Source organism: Fundulus heteroclitus, chromosome 13 (genome assembly GCF_011125445.2).
Source record: "Fundulus heteroclitus isolate FHET01 chromosome 13, MU-UCD_Fhet_4.1, whole genome shotgun sequence".
Taxonomy (NCBI): Eukaryota; Metazoa; Chordata; class Actinopteri; order Cyprinodontiformes; family Fundulidae; genus Fundulus; species Fundulus heteroclitus.
The window spans coordinates 2,796,783-2,819,376 of record NC_046373.1 but is presented as its reverse complement, the minus strand read 5'-3'; the positions used below and the strand labels follow the sequence as shown (position 1 = coordinate 2,819,376).

Here is a 22,594-nt window from a genome sequence, read left to right as displayed (position 1 = left end):
CAGACACTTCTCCTTTTGTTAATTAGGCAACAAAACGTCAAATGCGTTTTGTTCCTCTTTCAGACATTCAGACTAATTTATTCCCTCATGAGAAAAAATGTCAGAAATAAAACAATACTTCACATTACATTCTGATTTGTAATGCTGAGAAAATAAATGTACCTCGATGATCATGACATGATCTCTTTTTTCCATATTTAGTTTCTACATTTAGTTGAGTTTCTATCTGCCTAAATAAAAAGAGAGATCAACTTCGAAGAAAATGCTCACTCTTAAGATATAAGGATAATTCCACTACTTTTACATCAACTTTGCAGTCTAAACTTGTTAGATCATGTCTAAGTAATGCTTTACAACATTGAATCTCCAACAAAATCAAGTCAGCAAGACAGTGGATTTTGAGCTTTTTTATTCTTTAACAAAAATAACCAGAGAAGGATGAACAGGTTATGAATTCTGACAGAGAATGGAAACATGTTTACTAGCAGAAAGAATAGGAAAGAACAATGACCACAGCAGATTACACAATCCATAAAGTACATAAACTAAACATTTTTGGGTTTTCTTAGCATTATAAATCTAATATTGAACATAAAACTTGTCTTTTAAACTTTAAAACGGGCAATCAACTGACAACATTCTAGTAATGCATTTGTGTGAGGACAATATAACCTCAGGACTTTAGCATTTTGTCCTTCCTTGTTGATATTCAAAGCAGATCTATCATAACAAAGTAACCACTTTAAAGGTTCTCAAAAAAAGTAAAAATTTGTTTAACTAGTTCCTCAGCCATTTTTCTCTATAATGAATCCCCTAAAAATGTTAAAAGGCAGCTTCTGCTTCTATTTTTCTGCTTCCTACTTGACTGAAACATACAATGCATTGTTTCATTTAACACACAGAGGGGACTCTAGTTAGCAGCTAACAACCTACCCTGAAAATAACTTGTGAAATCACATCTAAAGTATATGCCGGAAATCCAAATGTAGACCAAATTAAAAAGATACATATTTGTTTTTAATTCTTCTCTTCATTCAAGAAGTACATCTTGTTGTCCAACTTAGGATTTACAGTTAAGTAAGGCTCATTTCACAAATCCAGTTGAGGAGCATTTCACACTGTTCATCATTCCAGCTTTCCAGTGATTCATAAGTCTTTATATTCCCACAGTTTTCATTTGTTTGACCGTTTGGCTCGCCAACCTTCCAGTACCTAAAACAGAAATAAAATGTCAGAAATGAAATTGCCTTGCTGTTTAAGCTTCAAATGCCACCGTAAATAATTTCTGCAATGGTGTGTTTGATTAATCAAAAAGTAAAAAAAAACGAACCTTGAAGTCAGTCGTGACCCATCCACCCATTTCCATGTCCCTTCTGTCTCCAAGTCAGTCAGTCCAATCCACATATATTTATTGAATCCATTGGCAAAGACCTAGAAAACATCAACAAATGAAAACAAATTGAGAACTTATTTTAATAAGTAAAAGTGTTTAATCACACACTATTACGCTCTTAACTCTCAATGCAGCTGTAACATCTGTGTTACATGCAGGAACAAATATTCATACCTGTTCCTCTTGGCTGTTGATAACCATCAGATCGGCACCTTGTGATTTACAGTAACGTCTACTTTCTTGCCAGGTCTTCTTCCCCACAGAGACGTAGTATGCACTACCTTCAAAAACCTCCCATCCTGTTTGAGGAAACAGAGAAGAGGGCACAGCATGAAGGAGAATAGTGTCCTCTAGGTCATTATAAAATTTGCCAAATGTAGAGAAACTGATAAACTGTACCAGTACCGATTTGTTTTCTCGTGCATGCTCAATACACGATTCAGTTGTACTTATAAGCAAAGTAGGCTTTGGATCTCAGCATGCACCTTCAACAGTTAATAGCGGTTTTTGTAGTTACAAGTGGAGATTTTGACCCAACACCATCCCAATTCCAGTTTTCTGCTATTTAAGTGTGACAGACCTACAGTTTTGTGTCGGGGGAGGTAGAAAGAGGCAAGATCAAATGTTGATAAAGGTTGAGGAAGCAAGCTCAGCAGATGTCGTGATTGCTGCAGAGTTTAATATTTGCATGCTTGCAACTCTCGAGCTGAGTGTTTCAGCTATCTATTTTTATTTAAATTCCATGCACAGGTACTTATAAGCGCATAAAGCTAAAAAAAATTCAAATCGTACTTTTCTTAATTTATTGTGACAACAGTATTTAGCAATATTACAGCAGATGCCACATATTTAAATAGTCAAATTTGTCAGCTGTGATTGCACAATATCTTTAGAACAATGCATTGAAGCTGAAGTCTGATGGCAGTCACATTTAGATTATAATGCCAACAACCATGTAAGATTGGACCTCAAGATCTGCTGTGTGAACATAGCTGGAATGTGATCTAGACATTAAAGTAGTTCTATTTGGTAATTTATTTAAAAATAGGTGTAAAACACAATATCCATAACCAAAAATGTAAATAATACCAATTACTGAAATACATCAGTTTATTTTTATTATATATATATATATATATATATATATATATATATATATATATATATATATATATATATATGTATATATAATTTTACAGTTAATAGATTTATTCTGATTTAGAACATATGCTTTATAATTCAGAAAACCAATAATACTTTTCTATCTCATATTAAAATTACTCACTATTGTTCTGGATGTCATGTCTCCGCTCATCTCTGTCTTCAGTCAGATTTGTATTATTGGCCTCAATAACTGAAAAAAATCACAGAATCAGTGTGATTGTTTTAGTTTATAAAAAAATATTTCCGTTGACAGTCTTCCCTGGGTTGCTGAAGTGCCTACCGCTGACCCCCTTAAACACTTTATTTCCCCCTCACACAGTTGTTGCAGAGTGTTTACGCTGTCATACTTACTGCTGATGGTTCTAATCAGCTCATCTTTCTCTGCAGTCAGACTTTTCAGACTGGCCTCAATACCTGGAGAAACATTTGCCAACACAGACATTGCTGTTGCTTTATGTCCATCCACATGTGGATCATTATCCTTGTCCAATAATGGCAATTATAATACCTACCCAAGTTAATCTTCTTTAGTTCATCTCTTTCTAAAGTCAGGTTCTGATTCCTGACCTGGAAGTCTAAAACAAAATATCAACAGCTGCATTTACACTAAAGTACATTTCTATTTGTTCCTACTAATGATAAACAATGTTCCTTTGTTTCCTTATGTTTATTTTAAATGGTCTTTTGATCATTTTCTGTGTGAAAACCACAAGCTGAACAAAACCACAATAGGCTTAGGAGGCTATTGTGTCCGCACATCATCCTAAAAAGGTATATCCAGTTTTAAGATGAAACAACATAACCTAAGGAGTATATTGATATATCATAGAATGCCTCAAAGTATTATTACCTGTTTATGATGTTTAATGAAAATAGTAAATAGTCTGCTTTTATGGGACACTCTTGTTGACAACCCATGACTCGTTTTTACATTACAGGCTGCTGCTGCTACTTCTGAAATCTGCAGGTTCAGCTATTAAAATTTGAAACTTCAATTTAACAGCACTCCTCATTTTCCCCTGATATCAGGATTTTATTTTGGTTCCAGCTTTTAAATGCAACCCAGATGGAAACATAAAGACTATCCTCCTGCTTTGAAGTAGTTGCTTAAAATGTCTTCACACTTTGGTTCTCTCTGAAGGAATTCACAAAAGTGATTTCATGGAGAAATAAAAAGTTTAGATGCTGTTGTGACACCATTGTTTTAAACAGAGATACAGCAGCCATCTTCTCTCTCAAATCTGCAAAGAATTTTATCAATTGGTGAAATTTAGCTCAACATGCTTATAGTTTGTAAATCAGTGGATGTATTTGAATGAACCTGGCAGTGACATAGGTTAACAACACATTACTATAGAAGAAGAGATAAAACAACAGCATACAATTTTAGAGTTTAAGTATTGCTCTTACCAGAGTTCATCCTCTTCAAAGTGTCTCTCTCTCCAGCCAAGAGATTCTTTTCAGAAGCTGTAATTTAATTTAAAAAAGTTGACAAATACGGATCGTTTTCTTTTGCAGATAAGAAAATGATAAATTTATCTTGAAATGTCATCTCTCTTTATCCCTGCTCATCTATGTTCTGAAAACTGTCTGAACTTTACTGTCATACGAACCCAAACCATTCAGCTTCCTCTTCAGATCGTCTCTCTCCTCTTTCAGATTTTTACTTTTGGCTTCAATATCTGAAACACAGTTTTGATAATCTTCTTAAATAATTGATTTGTTGTGGTTTTATTCAGGATAAGAGGCTAGCAGGTAGAAACAAATTTTTGAAAGAATCAAACAGGTGATGGAGTAATTTAGAAACCCTGGAGGACAAACAAACAACACAACAATCAGACTTTGTGTTTTATTTAACACAGAAAATCTTGCGCTTACCAAAGTTGATCTGTTTCATATTTTCTCTTTCTTCGGTCAGGGATTTAATCTGTAAAGCTTTTATTTTCAGAGGAAAATGTATTGGTCATATTGGCCATAGGTGTAAAAGACAATATCCATAACCAAAAATGTAAATAATACCAGTTACTGAAATACATTAGTTTATTTTTATTTCCTATATATATATATATATATATATATATATATATATATATATATATATATATATATATATATATAATTTTACGGTTAATATATTTATTCTGATTTAGAACGTATAATTTATATTTCAGAAAACCAATAATACTTTTCTATCTCATATTAAAATTACTCACTATAGTTCTGGATGTCATTTCTCAGCTCATCTCTGTCTTCAGTCAGATTTGTATTATTGGCCTCAACAACTGAAAAAAATCACAGAATCAGTGTGATTGTTTTAGTTTATAAAAAAGTTACTTCCGTTGACAGTCATCCCTGGGTTGCTGAAGTGCCTACCGCTGACCCCCTTAAACACTTTATTTCCCCCTCACACAGTTGTTGCAGAGTGTTCACGCTGTCATACTTACTGCTGATGGTTCTAATCAGCTCACCTCTCTCTGCAGTCAGACTTTTCAGACTGGCATCATAACCTGGAGGAACATTTGCCAACATTTACATTTTTGTAGCTTTATATCTAAATTGCTCTTGAACCAGAATGATCTTGAAAAGCAGTTGGATTTTCATATCTGACACAGACAATTTGGCACTTAAATATTGCACTGACCAAATTTGATCTCCTTCCATTCTTCTCTTTGTACAGTGACGGAATTGAGCTGTGAAGCTTTTAATATGAAAGAAAACTTTATTTGTAATATTTACAAATAAAAGACAAATGATATGAAATCACATTTAATATGAGGAACTGGAGTACTAAAGTTAGTTTAAGTTTATTTAAAAAAAAATTTTTTTTTAGACAATTTATGGTAAAATAATATACACTCCGACCTTTTTTAGTTTAGAAAATATATAAGCATGTAAGAAGGAACTCTCCAGCATCTTATCATACATACTAATGTTATTCAGGTCCCTCTTCAGCTCTACGTTCTCCTCTATCGCATTTTTCAGACTGGTCTCATTAACTGGAAGGAAATTTCCAAACATTAACATGTTTGTATTTCAAGCAATGAATGTAGATAATCAGACTTGTCAATTAATGACACTATTCATGCTTACCACAGCTAAAATTCTTCTGCCCATCTCTCTCCTCAGTTGTGGAGTTATGCTCTGAAACTGTAATTAAAGAGGAATATATGATTTAATACTTCCTTTTGTTGGATCTTATGCATAACGTTAAAAGCAAATGGCCATATATATTTATTTATATTGGATTTTCTTGGAAATCTTTAATTGAGTTATATCCAACTAGCTGAATAACATCACATACCTTACTGACATTTATGATCTTAAGCTCGTGTCTATTGTTTATAGCTGAAGTGTAAGTCTGGAAAATTACAGATTACTTACAAAAAGCAAGATAAACGATGAGACCGCTCAGCAGTAGACATAAAAGTCCAAAAGCCACAGTCCCCACTTTATACTTTAGAACACCTCTGTGAGCACACGGAGATGAACAAAAATAATTAAATCATATAAACTTAAAACAGAATGACGAGAAACGCTTATAAAAAAATAATTTGTAAAAAAAAAAATCACAAACATTTTATCGAAGAAACAACAAACTGTGGAAGTATTTATTTAGAATGAAAACAAAAATTATCTGTGATTACACCAATCATTAGTTCCTAAAACCATTAACAGTTAAAAGAGTTGAGGCCAAAGATGCGTATGGCCTTGACACACAATTTTTAAAAATCCATAGAAATACACTGGTATGCCCAATAACACATCTTATCAATTTATCAATCAGATTGGCAGTTGTCCCATTAGACTGGAAGGTGGCCACAGTCTCACCAATTTTTAAATCAGGAGACAAAACAAATATTTCAAACTATCGCCCCATCAGCATTCTCCCTGTTGTATCTAAGGTTGCAGAAAAGTGGATTTCCAAACTGCTAAACAAACACCTTAGCCAAGGCCGCTCTTTCCTGCACCCCATGCAATTTGGGTTACGCCAGTGCCACTCCACAGAGACAGCAAACTGTGTCTTCATAGAAACAGTGAAATCCTTGCTTGATAAAACCACCAGTGTTGGTGCAGTCTTTTTGGATTTCAAGAAAGCGTTTGATACTGTAGACCATCAAGCACCTCTGTCCAAACTGACTCACTTCAACTTTGCAGATGATGCCATAGCTTGGTTTAAATCTTACTTATCCGGCAGAAAACAATCTGTGAGTGTTGGTGGCACTATGTCGTCCTACCTTGAATGTCCAGCAGGGGTCCCACAAGGTTCTATTTTGGGACCGGTATTGTTCTCCCTATATATAAATGACCTCCCAGATGTTTGTCAAAATGTCCAATTCCAAATGTATGCTGATGATGCTGTTATTTTTACACCTGCTAAAAGCACACAGGAGGCATCGTCCGTCCTCACATCAGCCCTGGACAATATACAGCCCTGGCTCCTTCAATCATGTCTGTTATTGAACAAAAAAAACTGTTTCTATGATGTTCACAAAAAAACCCATAAAACTTGAGCGGTCCAATGTGTTCCTGGGGGGAGTGTAACTTGAGCTTGTGGAAGAGTTCAAGTACCTCGGGGTCACACTGGACACAACACTTTCATTCAAAAAACACATCAAAATCACTGCAAGCAAAATTAAATTTAATATATGTAACTTTAAGCAAATCAGATCATCGATGACAATCAGTTCTGCTAAAATGTTCTTACACTCAATGATATTTTCACACATAGACTACTGCATCACAACCTACTCACTCACTGGAGACACAACTTTAAAACCAATAGAAATATTATTCAAAAAATCCTTAAAAATCTTTGATCAAAAGCCCCTGTCATTTCATCAATGTTACATAACAATGTGTTATGTAACATTGTGAATGGTCTTGAACACGTTGCAATTGTTGTTATGAATTGGTTAAAGCTAATTTGACTAATTCCAACTTCTGAACTCTACCAAGGAAAGTCTCAGATGCTGGAAGTGTTAGTTTTCTCACATTATACCCGCTGCCTTTGCTAAGACCTCAGACAAATACTGAGAATAAGTATGACTAAGTTATCACACCCACTGACCTCAGGTTGTGTGTTTTTTTTTTTTTTTGCATAGCATCTTAAATCTGACAAACTTTCAAAGCACCATTTAATCTATGAAAAAGTGGATCTACAGTTTCTCAGAATGAGGAAGGTTTTGTTTTTGGAACTGATGATTGCATATTGAGTAAATAACTAGCAGTATGTGGGAAACAACATGCTGTTGTCATTGTACTTAGCTAATATTTTTTCTGCTAGACTGAATGGCACCTTTTGAAATATATTAGGTTAAAAAAAAGGGAACCTTCTGTGTCTCAAGAATTCATGGGTCTCTGTGGTCGGTGTGATACATCTACACAATGTACAGCACTAGCAAATTATAAATAATGGGCAGAAATTGGGCAGATACCTCATGCTGAAAGCCAGTTCGGCCCTGTGATAAAAAATATTCACAAAACAACAGTTGGTGCAGTTTATACAAAGGAGCACAAAAAAATAAAATCCAGTCAGATTACTCTACTCACAGTTATCCTGAATAAAATCTGCACAGGCAATTAAACAGCGGCCATTTTGAAACCTGCAGACAATTCCATACAGGGCCCCTTTAATGTCCCTTCCTCTACAACAGAACAGCTAAAAATGTATAGATACATTTTTAATTCATAAAATATTGAAATATTCTGTGGATTTTACCAACTTGAACGTATAACAAAAAAAAAAATTAAATGCAGTTATTCAACAATACTATACTATTGCTACTATATTCCTTATTAAACCAAAAGTTGAAAAAGCAACGTTACAGATTACCAGCTCTACACCACATTTTTTAACCAACCTTAATTAAAGGGGATCAAGAACGTACATAAAACTTACTACTGGTAATAACTAACATGAGTCATATAAATTTATCCAAACCAAGCATTTTATAGAAAAGGGCAACAACAGATAGTAACTTTGATCGCATTTTTTACAAGGTATATTAGGCAAATACTTTCATGTCAAAATAGCCCCAGCTCCACCGGCTCGGTTTGGCTGTGCACCACTTGGCCCCGCCTGCTTGCAAGGCAGGTCAGGAGCAGTTGTATTTCAGGCCCAACCCGGGTTTCTCTGGCCCTGCTCTGCACCAGGGTCAAACCGAGCACGCTTGAGCGAAGCTTTGCGTGAACGCACTGCTTTTCGGTGATTGGTCAAGAGGAAAGGAGAAATTAGTTGTTTTTTTTCCGAGAAAGTCCGGAAAAGTGAAGAGCGGTGACATTAATATTAAGGACCACTATAAGATACAGTTTCACTATTTATAAACCATGAAAAATGCCTGAAGGAAAAAAGGAAAAGAAAAAAAAGGACATTCAGCTTTCTCTATGCAGATCTACGGATTTATCAAGGCTTTCTCTCATTTTACACACTCTGAAGGCTGTTAGATTTAGCCTCTGGAGTGTCCATCCACCTCATTTTTTTATCGTTTAACATTTCTCGCAGATTTCTTTAAAGTGTCAATGTTACGAACAGGATGCGAGTAGGAAGGGATGGGGATTAGATCCACCCCCTGGAGGTGTTTCCCTCTTCCAGACAATTTTGGGCCGGTCAAAACACAAACTACTTGAATTCAAACCGAGTGGGGAAGAGCTGAGCTGGGCAGGCCAAACCGAGTAGGGGTCGGTGGAACTGCAGCTGATGTGAGATGGAGATTCCTATCAAAGAAGACCGAATGCTCAAAATTAAACCAGAAGTTGATTAGCAAAGTATTTAGGTGTGTGCAACTGGATTGTTGCACACAATCTGCACACAAGCTGGATTGTTGCAGCTTTTTTCCCTACTAACAGACTATTCGTTGTTTTTCTTGTTGCAAAACTAACAGAAGATGAGGGACTTGCACAAAACAATAAATACCACAATGCCATTATTAAAAAAAACAGACTATAAAAGTGTTATTAAGAAATTATTACATGAAGGAAATAATTTACATTAGTAGTTCTAACAAAAACCATACATGGATTTTGAACAACAGCTATGCAGTCTGTATATAGAGAAGTTGTTGCCTGTGTGCGCCCCCTGCTGTATCAATGATGAAACATTCATTCTGATTTTTAATCAGTACCCCTTAAAATAAAATTTGTGCTCATTGTACAGGCTGTTGGTAACCACTTTAAGCACACCTAAAAAATAGTTTCACTTGGTACTGAAGGAATTGTCTTAGGTTCAATTGAATTGTTTTTATCTAATGATTTAGTTACACAAATTAACAGAAAACGAAGGCTATTACAGGGATTGCTTTCACTTTATGCACAAATCAAACGACATAATCCTGATAATAATGCCAAAATACAACAGACTCGGTTAGACAGTCTAGATGCTAAATGCTATGAAACCAGCTTTCCATTTTTTTTTAGTTTTATTCAAAGGGCTCCTTCTTTCTCGCAGATCCAAAAGTTTTGATCATCACAGGGTATATCATTCCAGCTGTTTTCAATATGGTGAAACCTTATCTCCACACAGGACTCATTATTGCTTTCATAACCATTTGGCTCTCCCTCGCCCCAGTAGCTGAAAAACACAGAAGACAAAACATTGCAACATCAGAGAAAAGGAAACCCTGTTAGATAAAGAGGAAAGACCGAAACAGTACCTGTACACCACATCTTTTAATTTATTGTTATTTATCTTTTTATTTTTGTGCATTCTCCATTCCATTCGCCATCAAAAATTTAACTGTCAGTGATTTGAGCATACTGGATTTCAGATTAAGGAGCTGCACTGTGGGGCAACTGTTAGCACTGTTGACTTGCACCAGAAAGGTCCTGGGTTTGAATCCCAGTTTGGGATCTGTGGCTAAACAAGATGGATGAATGCTCTTAGCTATATTTCAAACATGTTCAAATAAAAACAAGCAAAAACCTTTTGTTCAGCGGAGCTCCATCCACCCACGTCCATTGTCCTGTGTTAGTTAAATCGTACAGTCCAATCCATGTGAGTCTGTCGAATTGTCTTGTAAAGTCCTTACACAAAAGAATAAACAACCGGTAATCAATAAAAGTGGAAACTGTTTGGCATTCTTCATAGCATGTTTTTCATTGCTTACTAACTTAAATTTACCTGTTCCGCTATGTTGTTTATAATCACCAGATTTGCATCTTTTTGCAAGCAGAACTCTTTGCTCTCATGCCAAGTTTTCTTGCTGGAGGATATATAATACAAACTGTCATGGAAATACAGCCATCCTCTCTGGAGATATTGTCCTGTTGTGGAAATACATGTTTTTATTGTCTCATAAAATTAAGGTTTGGATCATATTTTGTCTCTTAGACTGTGAAGCTTTTCATTTATAAAGAACATTGACAACCGGAAGGGATTAAATGGCAAATAGCGACAGAACTGTGCTTCTATGCATGTGTATGTGGCACCAAGTTGAAACTTTGTGGATATGTATTTGTCACATAATTTCTTGTGTCACATTTCATCATCCTCACACTTACTAGTCTGTTGCCTCAGCTTGTATGCATCTCGAGTCTCATTTCTGCAAGCAGCTTCCTCTAGTGTCGGCAGAGATTTGTCTGAAAATGTAGAAGAAATTGTCCACGTTTTGAAAACAAGCCTCTCATTGTCGTTTAATGTAAAGGTTAATTGGTCAATTGTTGTTTAGGACATAAATAAGCATGAGGTAACAGGAAAGTCCCAGGTTATTTTTTGACTTTTAAAAGGCTTAACAGGAGTTAGAAAGTTTTAACATCCTGAAAAGTATTTTTTTTAACTGAGGATTGTAAAAAGAAAAATATTTAGTATAAAGATATATATTCACTAAGTGAAATAACTTTGATTATGCTGATATGTATCCACAATGGTAGACATCTAATCAATCTGGTACTTGATGGGTCATTGGCGTTGTGAGGACTGTCAAAATGTCCTCGCAACACAAAGTGTCCACACAATGTAGGCTGTTTGTCAAGAGTGGTGTCCACACAACTTTAGCTAGACATGCACAGATAGAAATACACACACACACAGTTACTATCATTGTAAGGACATTGCATTGACTTCCATTTATTTTCCATTCCTTTCCATGGCCCAACCCTGAGCCTTACCCCAATCCCCTAAATCTTAGCATTATTAGTACATACCTAACCTAGACTTAGTTCAGACCTTAGAACTAAACCAAACCCTAACCAAGCTTTGTCCATTCTGCATTGTGAAGACGTGCCCTCACAATGCAAGATGTCCACACAATGTTGATTGTTTGACAGTAGTGTCCCAGCAATTATGACTAGACATTTCCCCATACCCAACACACCTAAAAGCGATTTAAAATAACCAATTAACCCAACATACATGTTTTTGGACTGTGGGAAAAAAGCTGGAGGACGCGCCAGGCATCGGTTTGACCCACTGTTGTCTCTGCAAGACAACAGTGCTAACCCTTTCTCCATTGTGTCGTATGGTTACAGTTATCTGAATTAGATTACACTTTTTTTTTTTTTTTTTTTTTATTCATGTTGCACCCAGTAACATTTATAGTGGTTCATACGTGACTCTGAAATATGAATGAAATGACACCTAATCAAGCCAAACTAACTACAGACAACATAAATGTAAAAACATATATTTGTAAACAATGAAAAAGTTGCATCTTTTTTTATCAAGTGTTTTCTAAATTTCTGGTTTCAACTGTATTTATCTGGGTTATTTCAACAGCTATTCTCAAATGAATCTGTGGGAAGCTTTAGTGAAAATTATTCAAAATCATAGATTGTTTAAGTGGTTATGAACTGATGAATGGTCAGTACAAAGACTCTCTCAACAAACAACTTCTACCCAAAAATATCAGATTTAAAAAGACCAAAGTTCAAGAAGTATAGAAGATGAATTCTCCCTGAATCTCTCAATAAACTGAAACAAACTTAATACCATGTTTTTCCAGCTATATTGACAGTTTTCTTTTTTGCTATGATCTAACGGAGGTTAGAAATCATATTTTGATTTTACAAAAATGTGCAGATCTAAGAAATGAGCGCAATAAAATAGAATTGTATGGTTTTATTAAAGCCATTGTTGTCTTTCATCAAGCATCCTACATAACACGTTCCTTTTCTGAGGGTAAATATCTAATTCCTGGTGTCTGAATGCTCTTCAGAGAAGTGTGCGGTATCACAGCCGAGGGGATAAAACTCACAGAGTGTCAGGCGTAGGGAAATGTTGAGAGCAACTTGTAGGATGCACAGGAGTCCAAAGCTAACAACAACTAGTGTGGACAGCTTTCCCCCTGGATGAGTGAAGAAAGACACAGTGACAGTTAACCTCTTGTGTCGCTGATTAAAACAGGACGTTTTTCCCTCTCAAACGGATAAGTATAGATACATCTTTTTTTTTTTATTTAAGTGTAGACACATCTGAAACATTCATTAAGGTAAAAAATATGCAGCAGCATCTTCGAACCAGTTTATTAAAATTACTCCAGTAAAGAACCATTATTTAAAGCTATGATGCTTCAAAGTTATTCTGAACCTTTTGAATTCAAGTCTTACCCGGCGCAGCATGACTCCCCCCCGTTTCTAAATCGGGACGGCTTCTGGTGGATGGATCGGGTTGATTCACATAATCCGCGCTGATCTCAGCGGCCTCTCCATGAACAGCTCTTACCATTTTACCTTTTGACTACGACAGTGACAGCGGGCAAGACGTCTGTGTGTTTGCGTGCCAATAATGTGCAATACAGTTCTCCTTTTGTTGATTTCTCAACATTATAACACTTTTTTCTTCCTCTTTTAGACATCCTAAAAAAATCATCAATCCCCAATAAGTCATGAGTTCAGAAGGAAACAGCTTTTCATTAAAACTCTGTTCTGCATCACGATGATCAAAGGGTTGTTTAAAAAGGCAATAATTGTGTTGTCCCTCGTTCAGTGATGCCTTGGAATTGCTGTTCAAGATCATTGGTTCAGGTCTAAACTAATAATTCACAACAATAAATGTACAGTATAAACACACAGATTAATCCACTAGGAAGCTGGTGGCAAAATCAACAGGAGAGTCAACATCAGGGCCTAATCAACACCTAACATGATTACATCACAGTTTGAAGAATTGGTCAATTTCCTGCGTAGGACTCTCAAAATTTTCGATGTGACCACCTTCATTCTTCGATATGGTCCAGTTTTATCCCCTTGGTAAGAACCTGCAGAGACAGAGTACAGTGATTATTTCCGTCCGTCCGTCATCTTCCGCTTATCCGGGGTCGGGTCGCGGGGGTAGCAGCTTCAGTAGGGAGGCCCAGACGTCCCTCTCCCCGGCCACTTGGGCCAGCTTCTCAGGAGGAATCCCAAGGCGTTCCAAGGCCAGCCGGGAGACATAGTCCCTCCAGCGTGTCCTGGGTCTTCCCCTGGGCCTCCTCCCGGTGGGACGTGCCCGGAACACCTCACCAGGGAGGCGTCCAGGAGGCATCCTGACCAGATGCCCGAGCCACCTCAACTGGCTCCTCTCGACGTGGAGGAGCAGCGGCTCTACTCTGAGTCCTCCCCGGATGACTGAGCTCCTCACCCTATCTCTAAGGGAGAGCCCAGACACACTACGGAGAAAACTAATTTCAGCCGCTTGTATCCGGGATCTCGTTCTTTCGGTCACGACCCAAAGCTCGTCACCATAGATGAGGGTAGGAACGTAGATCGACCGGTAAATCGAGAGCTTCGCCTTTTGGCTCATCTCTCTCTTCACCACAACGGATCGGTACAGCGCCCGCTTCACAGCAGACGCTGCACCAATACGCCTGTCGATCTCCCGCTCCATCTTCCCCTCATTCGTGAACAAGACCCCAAGATACTTGAACTCCTCCACTAGGGGCAGCACATCCTCCCCAACCCGGAGGAGGCACTCTACCCTTTTCCAGCTCAAGTCCATGGTCTCGGATTTGGAGGCACTGATTTTCATCCAGTGATTATTTCAGCTTTGTGAAATGTGGGATCATCCTCCTAGAGGTGGCCATCAGATGATGGGAACACAATCAGAAACCAACACGCAGTAATATTCAAGTGGGTTTGCTTTTAAAAGTTTATTAAGTACTGTAGGACCCACAGTGTACCAAGAAAACATGACCCACTCCTTTACCTGAACTGTTGATACAGGGGAGAATAGATTAATTTTTTATACTAGATTCTGGCTCTATCATTTGAATGTTGCAACTAAAATCAGACAGAAACATTTCAAGAAACATTTGACTATCTTACAATAAAATGCCGATAAATTATGCAGATTCCATTTATCTTTTTACTTCCGTTGCTTCTTCATATTTCTTACAACTTCTAATTCTGTATTTCCTCATTTGTTAGGATGACATGTTACCGGCAGTGGGAGGACAAGATCACTTAACATCCCACCGCTGATGCAGCCAGGACGATAAACAGAATGAGGGACTATGTTAATGAGCAGCCACAGCGTACGGAAAAAAAATTGTCAGGTAAGACAAAATATAATGATCCTCTTTCTTTTAGTCTATCCCTTTAAATATTATTTTATCTAATGGGGCAGAGAGAAGACTGTATCATGTGCTTTTCTTGAGCATCGGATTGCTGTGTATCGTACAAGCCGTTCTCAATTTGTCGTTACGTCTTACATGTGAGTATCACTTTTCTGTTTTTAGTATGTAGGCAAAAAAAAAACTATCTTAAGAAGTCAATTGTTATTTTCTCTTTTTTTTCCCCTCTCAGTATACTCAAGTGAGACTGCAGTAACCTCAGGTTGCAATGTAACGGACGTTGGTGGCGAAAACCACAGGAAGGACGGAGAAACAGACTGTGAGCACATACAGCCAGGTCATTGCAAAAAGTTCCTGGAAGACATCTGTGCTTTGAAAAAGGACAGAAGCCAGCTTGAAAACAGCAACAGTAAATTGCGGCAACAAATGAAGGAGGTGGAGGAGGAGAGAGACATACTGAAAAGGAGGCTGGCTGGTGAGTTAATAAAGATGATAACGTTTTAAGTCACTGGTTACAATACAAAGAGATATTGCATAAGTAGATGCCAAATAATAAATCAACACATATTTGTCTGTTATTTTCTGAATGCAACGTCATAGTTTTTAGAGCTAAGCAACATAAAACAGTTCCTTGGTGTGTTGCAGTTTTTCTTTGTCTCATTCCTCAGTACCCACCACATTTATTGGCATGCAAGGTTAAAGAAGCGATAAAACAAATGACTAACTGGTCTCCTATCACAGTTCCATAATCTAAGGTTAAAAAAAAAAATCCCAGTAAAGTTCAGTAATTTGTTGTTGTTTTTTGCGTAAAGAATAAATGACGTTGATGAAGACATGCCTGTCGCAACATTGGTAACCCCAAACCCAAGAAAAGCTGATGATTCATCGGTGAGCCCGAGCCATTTGACGATATTCAGCTGTCCAGCGTCTCATTCAACCATGGTTTCCTGGATGACTTTTTTGAGAAGAAATCTCTTTCTTCAGAATCATGTCTGCTATACACATTCTGTTTGATTTGGCCATACTATATGTTTTGGATCACTAAAAAAAAAATAAACCCCATGAAACAACAGAAAAACAAGAAATAAAAATGACTTTACGTTTCTGGCAAACGGAGTCTGATTTTAATTTAAAAATTTGGAGTTGTAACAAGGCACTGTAACAAGGCACTCTGGGTCTTAGGAAGCATCACAGATCCTCCACTGTACTTACTTGTATTCATTCTCCATTTCACCCTGGAGTGCTGGTTGTAGAAAAGCCCATGGTTCCAGTTGAAGTCCCAGCAGCATTTAGCAAACTACGTGTTTTCATTTAGTGTTGTTTTGGACAGAAAAAGTAAGCCCCTGGCATGACATGCTTCCCAAGCAACCTATTGGCATGTAACATAGCATCTTAAATGTTATTTCAGAGACCCCAAGATGCCACTCTTTCACCTAAAACATGCAGGACAGGGTCTCCTGAGGACCGGGGTTAGGGATCATTGTTCTAACAAACCTCTGAGCCTTTCACAGAGCAGCTAAATAATAATACAGAGAATACAACATTAACGACTAGACTTTGTATCCTGATTAGAAGACTTCCGCAATTGCTTGCTCAGCGTTTCATTTATGGATATCAAATAATGGGAACTATATACAAGTACAGTACAAATGCATGCCACACTTTTTAGTTTATTATTTATAAAATCCTTTGAAAACCGTTAGTAATTTTCCCTCCACTTTACAAATTGTTCCCTCCTTTGAGTTACTTTATCAGATAAAAACAGGGATAGAAAAAAAAATTAACGAGGAACTCAAACCAAAGCATTGCAGTTCCACTTTATGTAGACCGCAACTGTCTGATTTCAGTGCGAGGAGGAAGGATTTAAAAGCATGACATTTCCCTTTTAATAGATATTTTGCAACAAAGCTAATGGACAGCTTTACATGTTAAAATCCCAGTGCTTAATATCTGAGTGTTTATTCCTTTTGTCAGAGAGGAACGGCTGTGCGTCGTCCCAGTGTCCTGCTGACTGGAGGGAGCTCAACTCCAGGTGTTACTTCCTCTCTACAGAGACGCAGACATGGGAGGGCAGCCGAAAGCACTGCCAGAGTCAAGGCGCTGACCTGGTGGTAATTAACAGCGAACAGGAACAGGTTTGGTCTTGTTGTGTGAGCAAGTTTATTTTGGTGTTACAGGTGTGGTTTTTGTGTCCTTATACCTCCTGGATTATTCTCACCAGGAATGCCATTTATCGTCTGAATGGGAGCGAGTATCTCTTGTTCTGGATTGGATTGCATGGCAAGAATGGGATGTTTCAGTGGGTGGATGGATCAGCACTAGAAACACCGTAAGGCCTTTTTAAAAAAAAATTTAGAACTCAAAATCACAGGAGTTTTGTGTGCAGGTAAACCTTTAAAGCTGTAGATGATACTAGTATTTTTTTTTTCCTTGCATAACCCTGATGATAACCAACCCTCTTTACAAAAAAATGATCAGACATGTAAGCATTAATTTGTGGAATTAAAAATATATACATACAAAGCATTAAATAAAATAATAAATACAAAACAAATAAATATATAATGAGTCCTCAGTTACAAAGGAAGCTTTTGAAATCCCATTGTATTCTGTACTGTAAGATAGACAAAATGTTTCAGTTCCTGAACTTTTACTGTCCTTTAGATTTTGGCAGCTTGGGCAGCCGGATCATGGTGGCCCTAACAACAATGAGGACTGCGTGGAGATGTATCACAAAGAGCCAGTGCTTCTCAGCTGGAATGATGCCCCTTGTGGACACCAGCGGCACTGGTTGTGTGAGAAGGATCTGGGTTTCTTTCCATAGTGTCTCTGCTCTGGAAAACGCATCTACTACACAAGTTTAAATTGAATACACCAAATGTGCTTTTACAAACGACGTGTCAAAGATATTCAAAAATGTAAATGTATTCGTCTTTAGTAAACAGTAAAATTAAATAAAGAAAACAGTAAATCCTTGCGCTGATCTGGTTCAGATATGTGGTATTTATTTAAACTGAGGGTTTTATGTGAATAAGGTCAGTCCTTATTTCAGCTTATTTTATTACATGATGTAGGAATTCAATTGAAAAGGGGCTTTTTTAAAAATAAATGTAAACATACAGTCTGTCACAACAGGCACAGATCATTAATAATCTCCTTGAGAGTTCTTGTTTCAGCATAAACAAATATGAAAAGAACAATCTGTTCTAAGACGATGAGTCTTGCTTCTGGGGATTTAAGTCTTTGTTTCAGGAAAAGGATTTCAAGTATGCTGATGTCTTGTTCACAAGCAGGACAGACCTTGTTGTAAAGACATACAGTAGGTTGGGTCTTTGTAATCAAAGCATTGGTCAAGCCTGTTGTGGTAAAAATAGGGTCTGAGCCGAGAAACTAATCTAAGGTTGAGCCACTTCTCAAAAGTGAGAAGCTGGCAAAAAACAAATGAGCTGTGGATCATTATCGGCCTTTAATTAAAACAATAATTCACTTGACTCTGAGTCTCAAGATGTTGCACACAATGCAATTTGAATATACTTTATTACAATAAAAGGCTCTAAATCATGGCGAATGCATGAAATTTAGAACTCAGTGATAATCTGTGTTGTAGTACAATACTTTACTTGTGCATAACACATTTAACACTAGTTAAAAAGGATTAGACATTGCAAATACAAAGGCCACGGGAACCTGAAGTCCAATATTCACAGTATGCCACTTTCCCATCACTAATGCTCCTAAGATCAACCCTCCAACGGTTCCCACAGTTCCCGACCATGAAGACCATCTCGTGGCTGTCGCTGCTGTTGCACCGACTGACACCCCCGCTGCTCCAACCACTCCTAGCAGGGCACCGGCCATTCCTCCATCACCCAGAACTGCAGCTAAAACCTCCGTCCCAGCGAGTAAGATTCCTGCCACTAAAGCTGCCCCCACAATAACTTTTACCTCCCCTGCTGCTCGGCGAACCAATGCCCCACCCACAGTGGCCCCCAGGCCCAGCTGACAGAGTTTTGCCCCAAAAAAGGCCGTGCTTACAGCCTCCAACGAAGACTGGAAGTTCATTTGAGCGGCGATGAGTTCTTTGGACTGATTATGCCCCACTGTTCTCATCTTATTAGCGCTAATAACGACCATCTGCTCGGCATGCAGTGTGAGCATGGCAATGATGAAGGTTGCAAACATTCCTATGCACCCCAACAACATCCAGAACTTGAAGTCGGAGGACTGCAGGAGCAAAAAGGCAATGAGGCCAACTAAAGCCACGAGCACTATGAACACCACTTGATGGCTCCCGTAACCAAACAGCCCCAACACTGATGTAACTATTGAGACGATTGCCATTGGTATTCCTGAAAAAGCCAAGAAGTCGACATGCTTGACCAGCACAGTGTTGATCCAGTCATGGATGGTTCTTTGTTCCATTTCTGCATCTTCAGTCTCCATTTTCCTCCTCTCTATCTTCTCCCTCTCTCTCTTCTCGGAGATCCATCTTGTCTTGTCGTCCATCGTGTCGCCTCCTTTTTCTACTGACAAGATCCTCTCCTCTATCTGTAGAGCCACCCTTTCTCTCTGCTGCCACTCAGTGATCGCAATGTCTTCCCTCTCCCTGGACATGACTTCTGATCCTATAGTGCAACAGACTTCTCCCTGGCTCCAGAGCAAATTAAATAAAACATTCAGGGGTGGTTTGAGCACAGTGAAAAGGCCTAAAGCCCACAGAAGTCCCACCATGCCATAGGTGTTTACTATCCATTCGATTGCTTTTCCAAATGTAGCTCCGCTGAGCGTGGTCCCAAGGATACCGGCAAATCCTGCCGATACCCACAAGCCAGCAGAGTTCGTGTAGGAGGTGCTGCAGCTCCTCATCGCTACAAACACCGAAGCGACAACCGCTGCTAAAATAACTCCAGCTATTACTGATGTCATCGCTGTTGTCAGGGCCGTTGCTCCCATAAGACTTCCCAGTCCCAGGGGCCCCATCACCTGGACTTCCTCCACCACTGGTTGCAGTGGACCACTTGCTGTCATCGCAGACACGATCCGATCCACCGGGTCCTCAGTGGCGCCCAGTATGCCCCCTCCCACGGCTCCCAGGCCAAATCCCAGAGCCGCCTCCATCAATTCACTCCTGGTTCCTGAAAAAGAAAGCAGGCGTGATCATTTTTGCCATTTTGTACTTTAAAGCCATAGTTGGTAATCCTGTTCAGAAACAGATTTTGTTATCCTGGGTGAAATCATCCTTCCATTCTGACAGTAGTAAATACATCATGTATTCGGAAAAAGGAGGATAAAAATTTTGATCTCTGTGAAAGCTGCAGGCCTGTGAAAACTCTGACCGATCCCTTCTGTTTGGTCCAAATGGCAGGGATTGATCAGATGTGTGTCCATGTTCCGTGTTAGTTTCCACTTGCTGGCTGCACATGTGCACTTGTAGTGTTTATGTATCTGGTTAGCTTAGTCGTTAGCTTAGGTGTTAGCCATTCATTGTAGCTCCGCTGCTCACGACCATATACTTTGAACATGGCTGAGAGTTGCAAGAAGCAAACAAGTTAATGAGAAGAAGAGGAAGACCTCAGTAGAAAGAAATAAGACCAGAGTGGATTTGGGAGATTTTTTTTCACGCAATCCGCCCTGCGGTGCGGAAGAGCAGGTAAGACGGCCTTGCGCATGCACAGTTATTCAAAAAGGGACTTGTGGAAATTTCAGGAGAAATTGCTGACTCTACATTTAATACCTTTGGTCATTATGTACCCCTCGGTTTCAGCAACAAAAAGGAGATGTGTGCAATGGGACGCTTTGTTAATTTGTATACTGGCTAGAGGGTCATTTTCCACCTCCTTGGACATCTGAAGATTCAAAACTATTTTTTTTATAAAATCTCCATATAGTCAAAGATTATAACTACATTTACTTACTAATTCAGCAAGGATAAGGGGTTATGTAATTCCAGCAAAACATTTTCACTGGGAGGAGGTTGCTTATTTGTTTTATGCTTGATCATGAGGTCATAATCTGTCACCTTTCTTAAGACTTCCATGGATCTAAACCACAATCAATGGAAAGAGTGTGTAATATGTAGTCTTCACAGAAGGATCATGAAATTATGTGAGACATTGGTATTTTGTGTTTTTTCCTATTATCTTCAAAAGTCTTCAAAGATATCCAACTCTTATGAGAAATAAAGAGATGTGTTAAACATGTGGGTACGTCGGGTGGGGTGGCGGGTTAACAAGCTTGAAATCCAAGCAGGAAGGGACAAAATGGCAATGCCTGGGTAAAAATAGGGGCTGCAAATTGGCAAAGACAAAAGAAAGACCAAATGACATGGTGTACTGTTAGATTAAAAGTGGGAAATTTCAAACTAACTACAGCCAAAGTTAGACTTACCAGTTTTTCAGTTAATAAAAGAGACAGGTATATGATGAGCATATCCCAGCTGTCATCTGTTTTTTTTTTTTGTTGTTGTAAAAAATTAAAGTATCAATTAAGGTTTATGTCTAACATTCTTATAAGTTATGTGTAACCAGTCAAGCATTCAAGCATACGTTGGTTTATACATTGTGCTCCTAAACCCACAAAGGTTCATTCATTTAGCTGAACGTGGCCTTGTTAAGGTGGCAATATCTTGGCTATGAGACAGACTTGAAAGCACTCGGGATCTTTCACAATAATCAGCGTTGGTCATTTCACATGATTTTCATTTCACCAGTCTCTTCAGTTTTTTAACACTAAGTTGTTTATATAAATGTGTGTGTTTTATATGTGGCAATTGTTGTATTTTACTTCAGGTATTGATTATTTAAACACGTTCATAAACAATAGTTTCTCTTTATTAAACTGAACGATTTCCACAAGAAAGATCTACACTGAGTGCACCGCTGCGCCTGAAACCAGGTATTTTTTTCAGTTGAAGCAATCAAACATTTGCGGCATTCCTTTTTCCGGATTCAGTTTGTCTTTGTCGCTATCTCTCTATCCCTGACTTCATGTGCCCAGTGTCGCCTCATGTCATTAACAATGAGCCCACAGCCAGACACCTTCAACAAACAGGTTTGTCAGGTTGAACTGGGTGAGGCGACGTGCCGCAGCGATTCCTTTCAGTGCGCGGCTACATGTGACTAGCAGAGATGGAAGATATAAACAATACAAACCCGATGTGAACGCTTCAACCTCCAAATGGCAAATGGCTTGTCGTTTTAAGTCCAACGACCCCAAAGCACTTGACACTACAGTCATTCACATTCACACCCAAAGGTTAGTGTAGTTAATAATAAATAAAAAATAATAATAATAATAATAATAAATAAAAAAATAATAAATAAAAAAAGAACACTTGAAGCCCTGTGAGGTAAACTTGGCAATTAACATGAAATAAAAAAGTCAGCCGCACACAATTATCAACAAACACATGAATAGAAATGTTGGTATAGGTATCAAACATGCCCTTACTCAGTTTACTCCTTTTCATGTTGCCCAGAGATAGGATGACACGGAGGAATCTTCTTTCAGAGATACGCTTTTCTCCTTTCTGTGCTCACAGGACTCGTAGTAAAAC

At 38.2% G+C, this 22,594-nt stretch overlaps 4 protein-coding genes and 1 long non-coding RNA gene across 5 annotated transcripts; 1 reads left to right on the top strand and 4 right to left on the bottom strand.

The window, feature by feature from the left end:
* Positions 1–487: 487 nt before the first annotated feature.
* Positions 488–4,454, bottom strand: LOC110367704 (C-type lectin domain family 4 member F-like). Its single transcript, XM_036145852.1, has 9 exons — positions 4,436–4,454; positions 4,171–4,239; positions 3,968–4,024; positions 3,070–3,132; positions 2,909–2,971; positions 2,679–2,747; positions 1,568–1,692; positions 1,331–1,431; positions 488–1,212 (listed from the first exon to the last, which is right to left on the bottom strand). The coding sequence occupies exons 1-9, from the start codon at positions 4,452–4,454 to the stop codon at positions 1,074–1,076; spliced, it is 705 nt and encodes a 234-aa protein (XP_036001745.1). The 3' UTR covers positions 488–1,073.
* Positions 4,455–4,458: 4 nt separating this feature from the next.
* On the bottom strand, positions 4,459–6,024 carry LOC110367816. The gene is made up of 7 exons (XR_004932229.1): positions 5,939–6,024; positions 5,648–5,704; positions 5,485–5,553; positions 5,199–5,255; positions 5,002–5,064; positions 4,771–4,839; positions 4,459–4,492 (listed from the first exon to the last, which is right to left on the bottom strand). It is a non-coding gene; the product is annotated as an uncharacterized LOC110367816 (long non-coding RNA).
* Positions 6,025–8,483: 2,459 nt separating this feature from the next.
* Positions 8,484–13,839, bottom strand: LOC118565170 (CD209 antigen-like protein E). Its single transcript, XM_036144885.1, has 6 exons — positions 13,097–13,839; positions 12,745–12,834; positions 11,054–11,131; positions 10,674–10,816; positions 10,476–10,576; positions 8,484–10,124 (listed from the first exon to the last, which is right to left on the bottom strand). Exons 1-6 carry the CDS (start codon positions 13,212–13,214, stop codon positions 9,977–9,979), a joined length of 678 nt encoding a protein of 225 aa, XP_036000778.1. The 5' UTR covers positions 13,215–13,839; the 3' UTR covers positions 8,484–9,976.
* Positions 13,840–14,820: 981 nt separating this feature from the next.
* Positions 14,821–18,410, top strand: LOC105922922 (C-type lectin domain family 4 member E). Its single transcript, XM_012858846.3, has 6 exons — positions 14,821–15,021; positions 15,093–15,179; positions 15,272–15,514; positions 17,014–17,174; positions 17,262–17,368; positions 17,704–18,410. Exons 1-6 carry the CDS (start codon positions 14,970–14,972, stop codon positions 17,861–17,863), a joined length of 810 nt encoding a protein of 269 aa, XP_012714300.2. The 5' UTR covers positions 14,821–14,969; the 3' UTR covers positions 17,864–18,410.
* A 274-nt stretch (positions 18,411–18,684) lies between these two features.
* Positions 18,685–22,594, bottom strand: LOC105922921. The gene is made up of 2 exons (XM_012858844.3): positions 22,489–22,594; positions 18,685–20,174 (listed from the first exon to the last, which is right to left on the bottom strand). The coding sequence occupies exons 1-2, from the start codon at positions 22,505–22,507 to the stop codon at positions 18,685–18,687; spliced, it is 1,509 nt and encodes a 502-aa protein (XP_012714298.2). The 5' UTR covers positions 22,508–22,594.

Coding starts and splice junctions, on each gene's coding strand:
- LOC110367704 (XM_036145852.1), bottom strand. Junction 2,972..3,069: donor ACTAAAGAAGATTAACTTGG/GTAGGTATTATA, acceptor ATGTTTCTCCAG/GTATTGAGGCCAGTCTGAAA. Junction 2,748..2,908: donor GCTGATTAGAACCATCAGCA/GTAAGTATGACA, acceptor GATTTTTTTCAG/TTATTGAGGCCAATAATACA.
- LOC118565170 (XM_036144885.1), bottom strand. CDS start 13,214: ATGGTAAGAGCTGTTCATGGAGAGGCCGCTGAGATCAGCGCGGATTAT. Junction 12,835..13,096: donor GGGGAGTCATGCTGCGCCGG/GTAAGACTTGAA, acceptor TCACTCATCCAG/GGGGAAAGCTGTCCACACTA. Junction 11,132..12,744: donor TTCCCTACGCCTGACACTCT/GTGAGTTTTATC, acceptor CTACATTTTCAG/ACAAATCTCTGCCGACACTA.
- LOC105922922 (XM_012858846.3), top strand. CDS start 14,970: ATGAGGGACTATGTTAATGAGCAGCCACAGCGTACGGAAAAAAAATTG. Junction 15,180..15,271: donor TTTGTCGTTACGTCTTACAT/GTGAGTATCACT, acceptor TTCCCCTCTCAG/TATACTCAAGTGAGACTGCA. Junction 17,175..17,261: donor TTAACAGCGAACAGGAACAG/GTTTGGTCTTGT, acceptor ATTCTCACCAGG/AATGCCATTTATCGTCTGAA.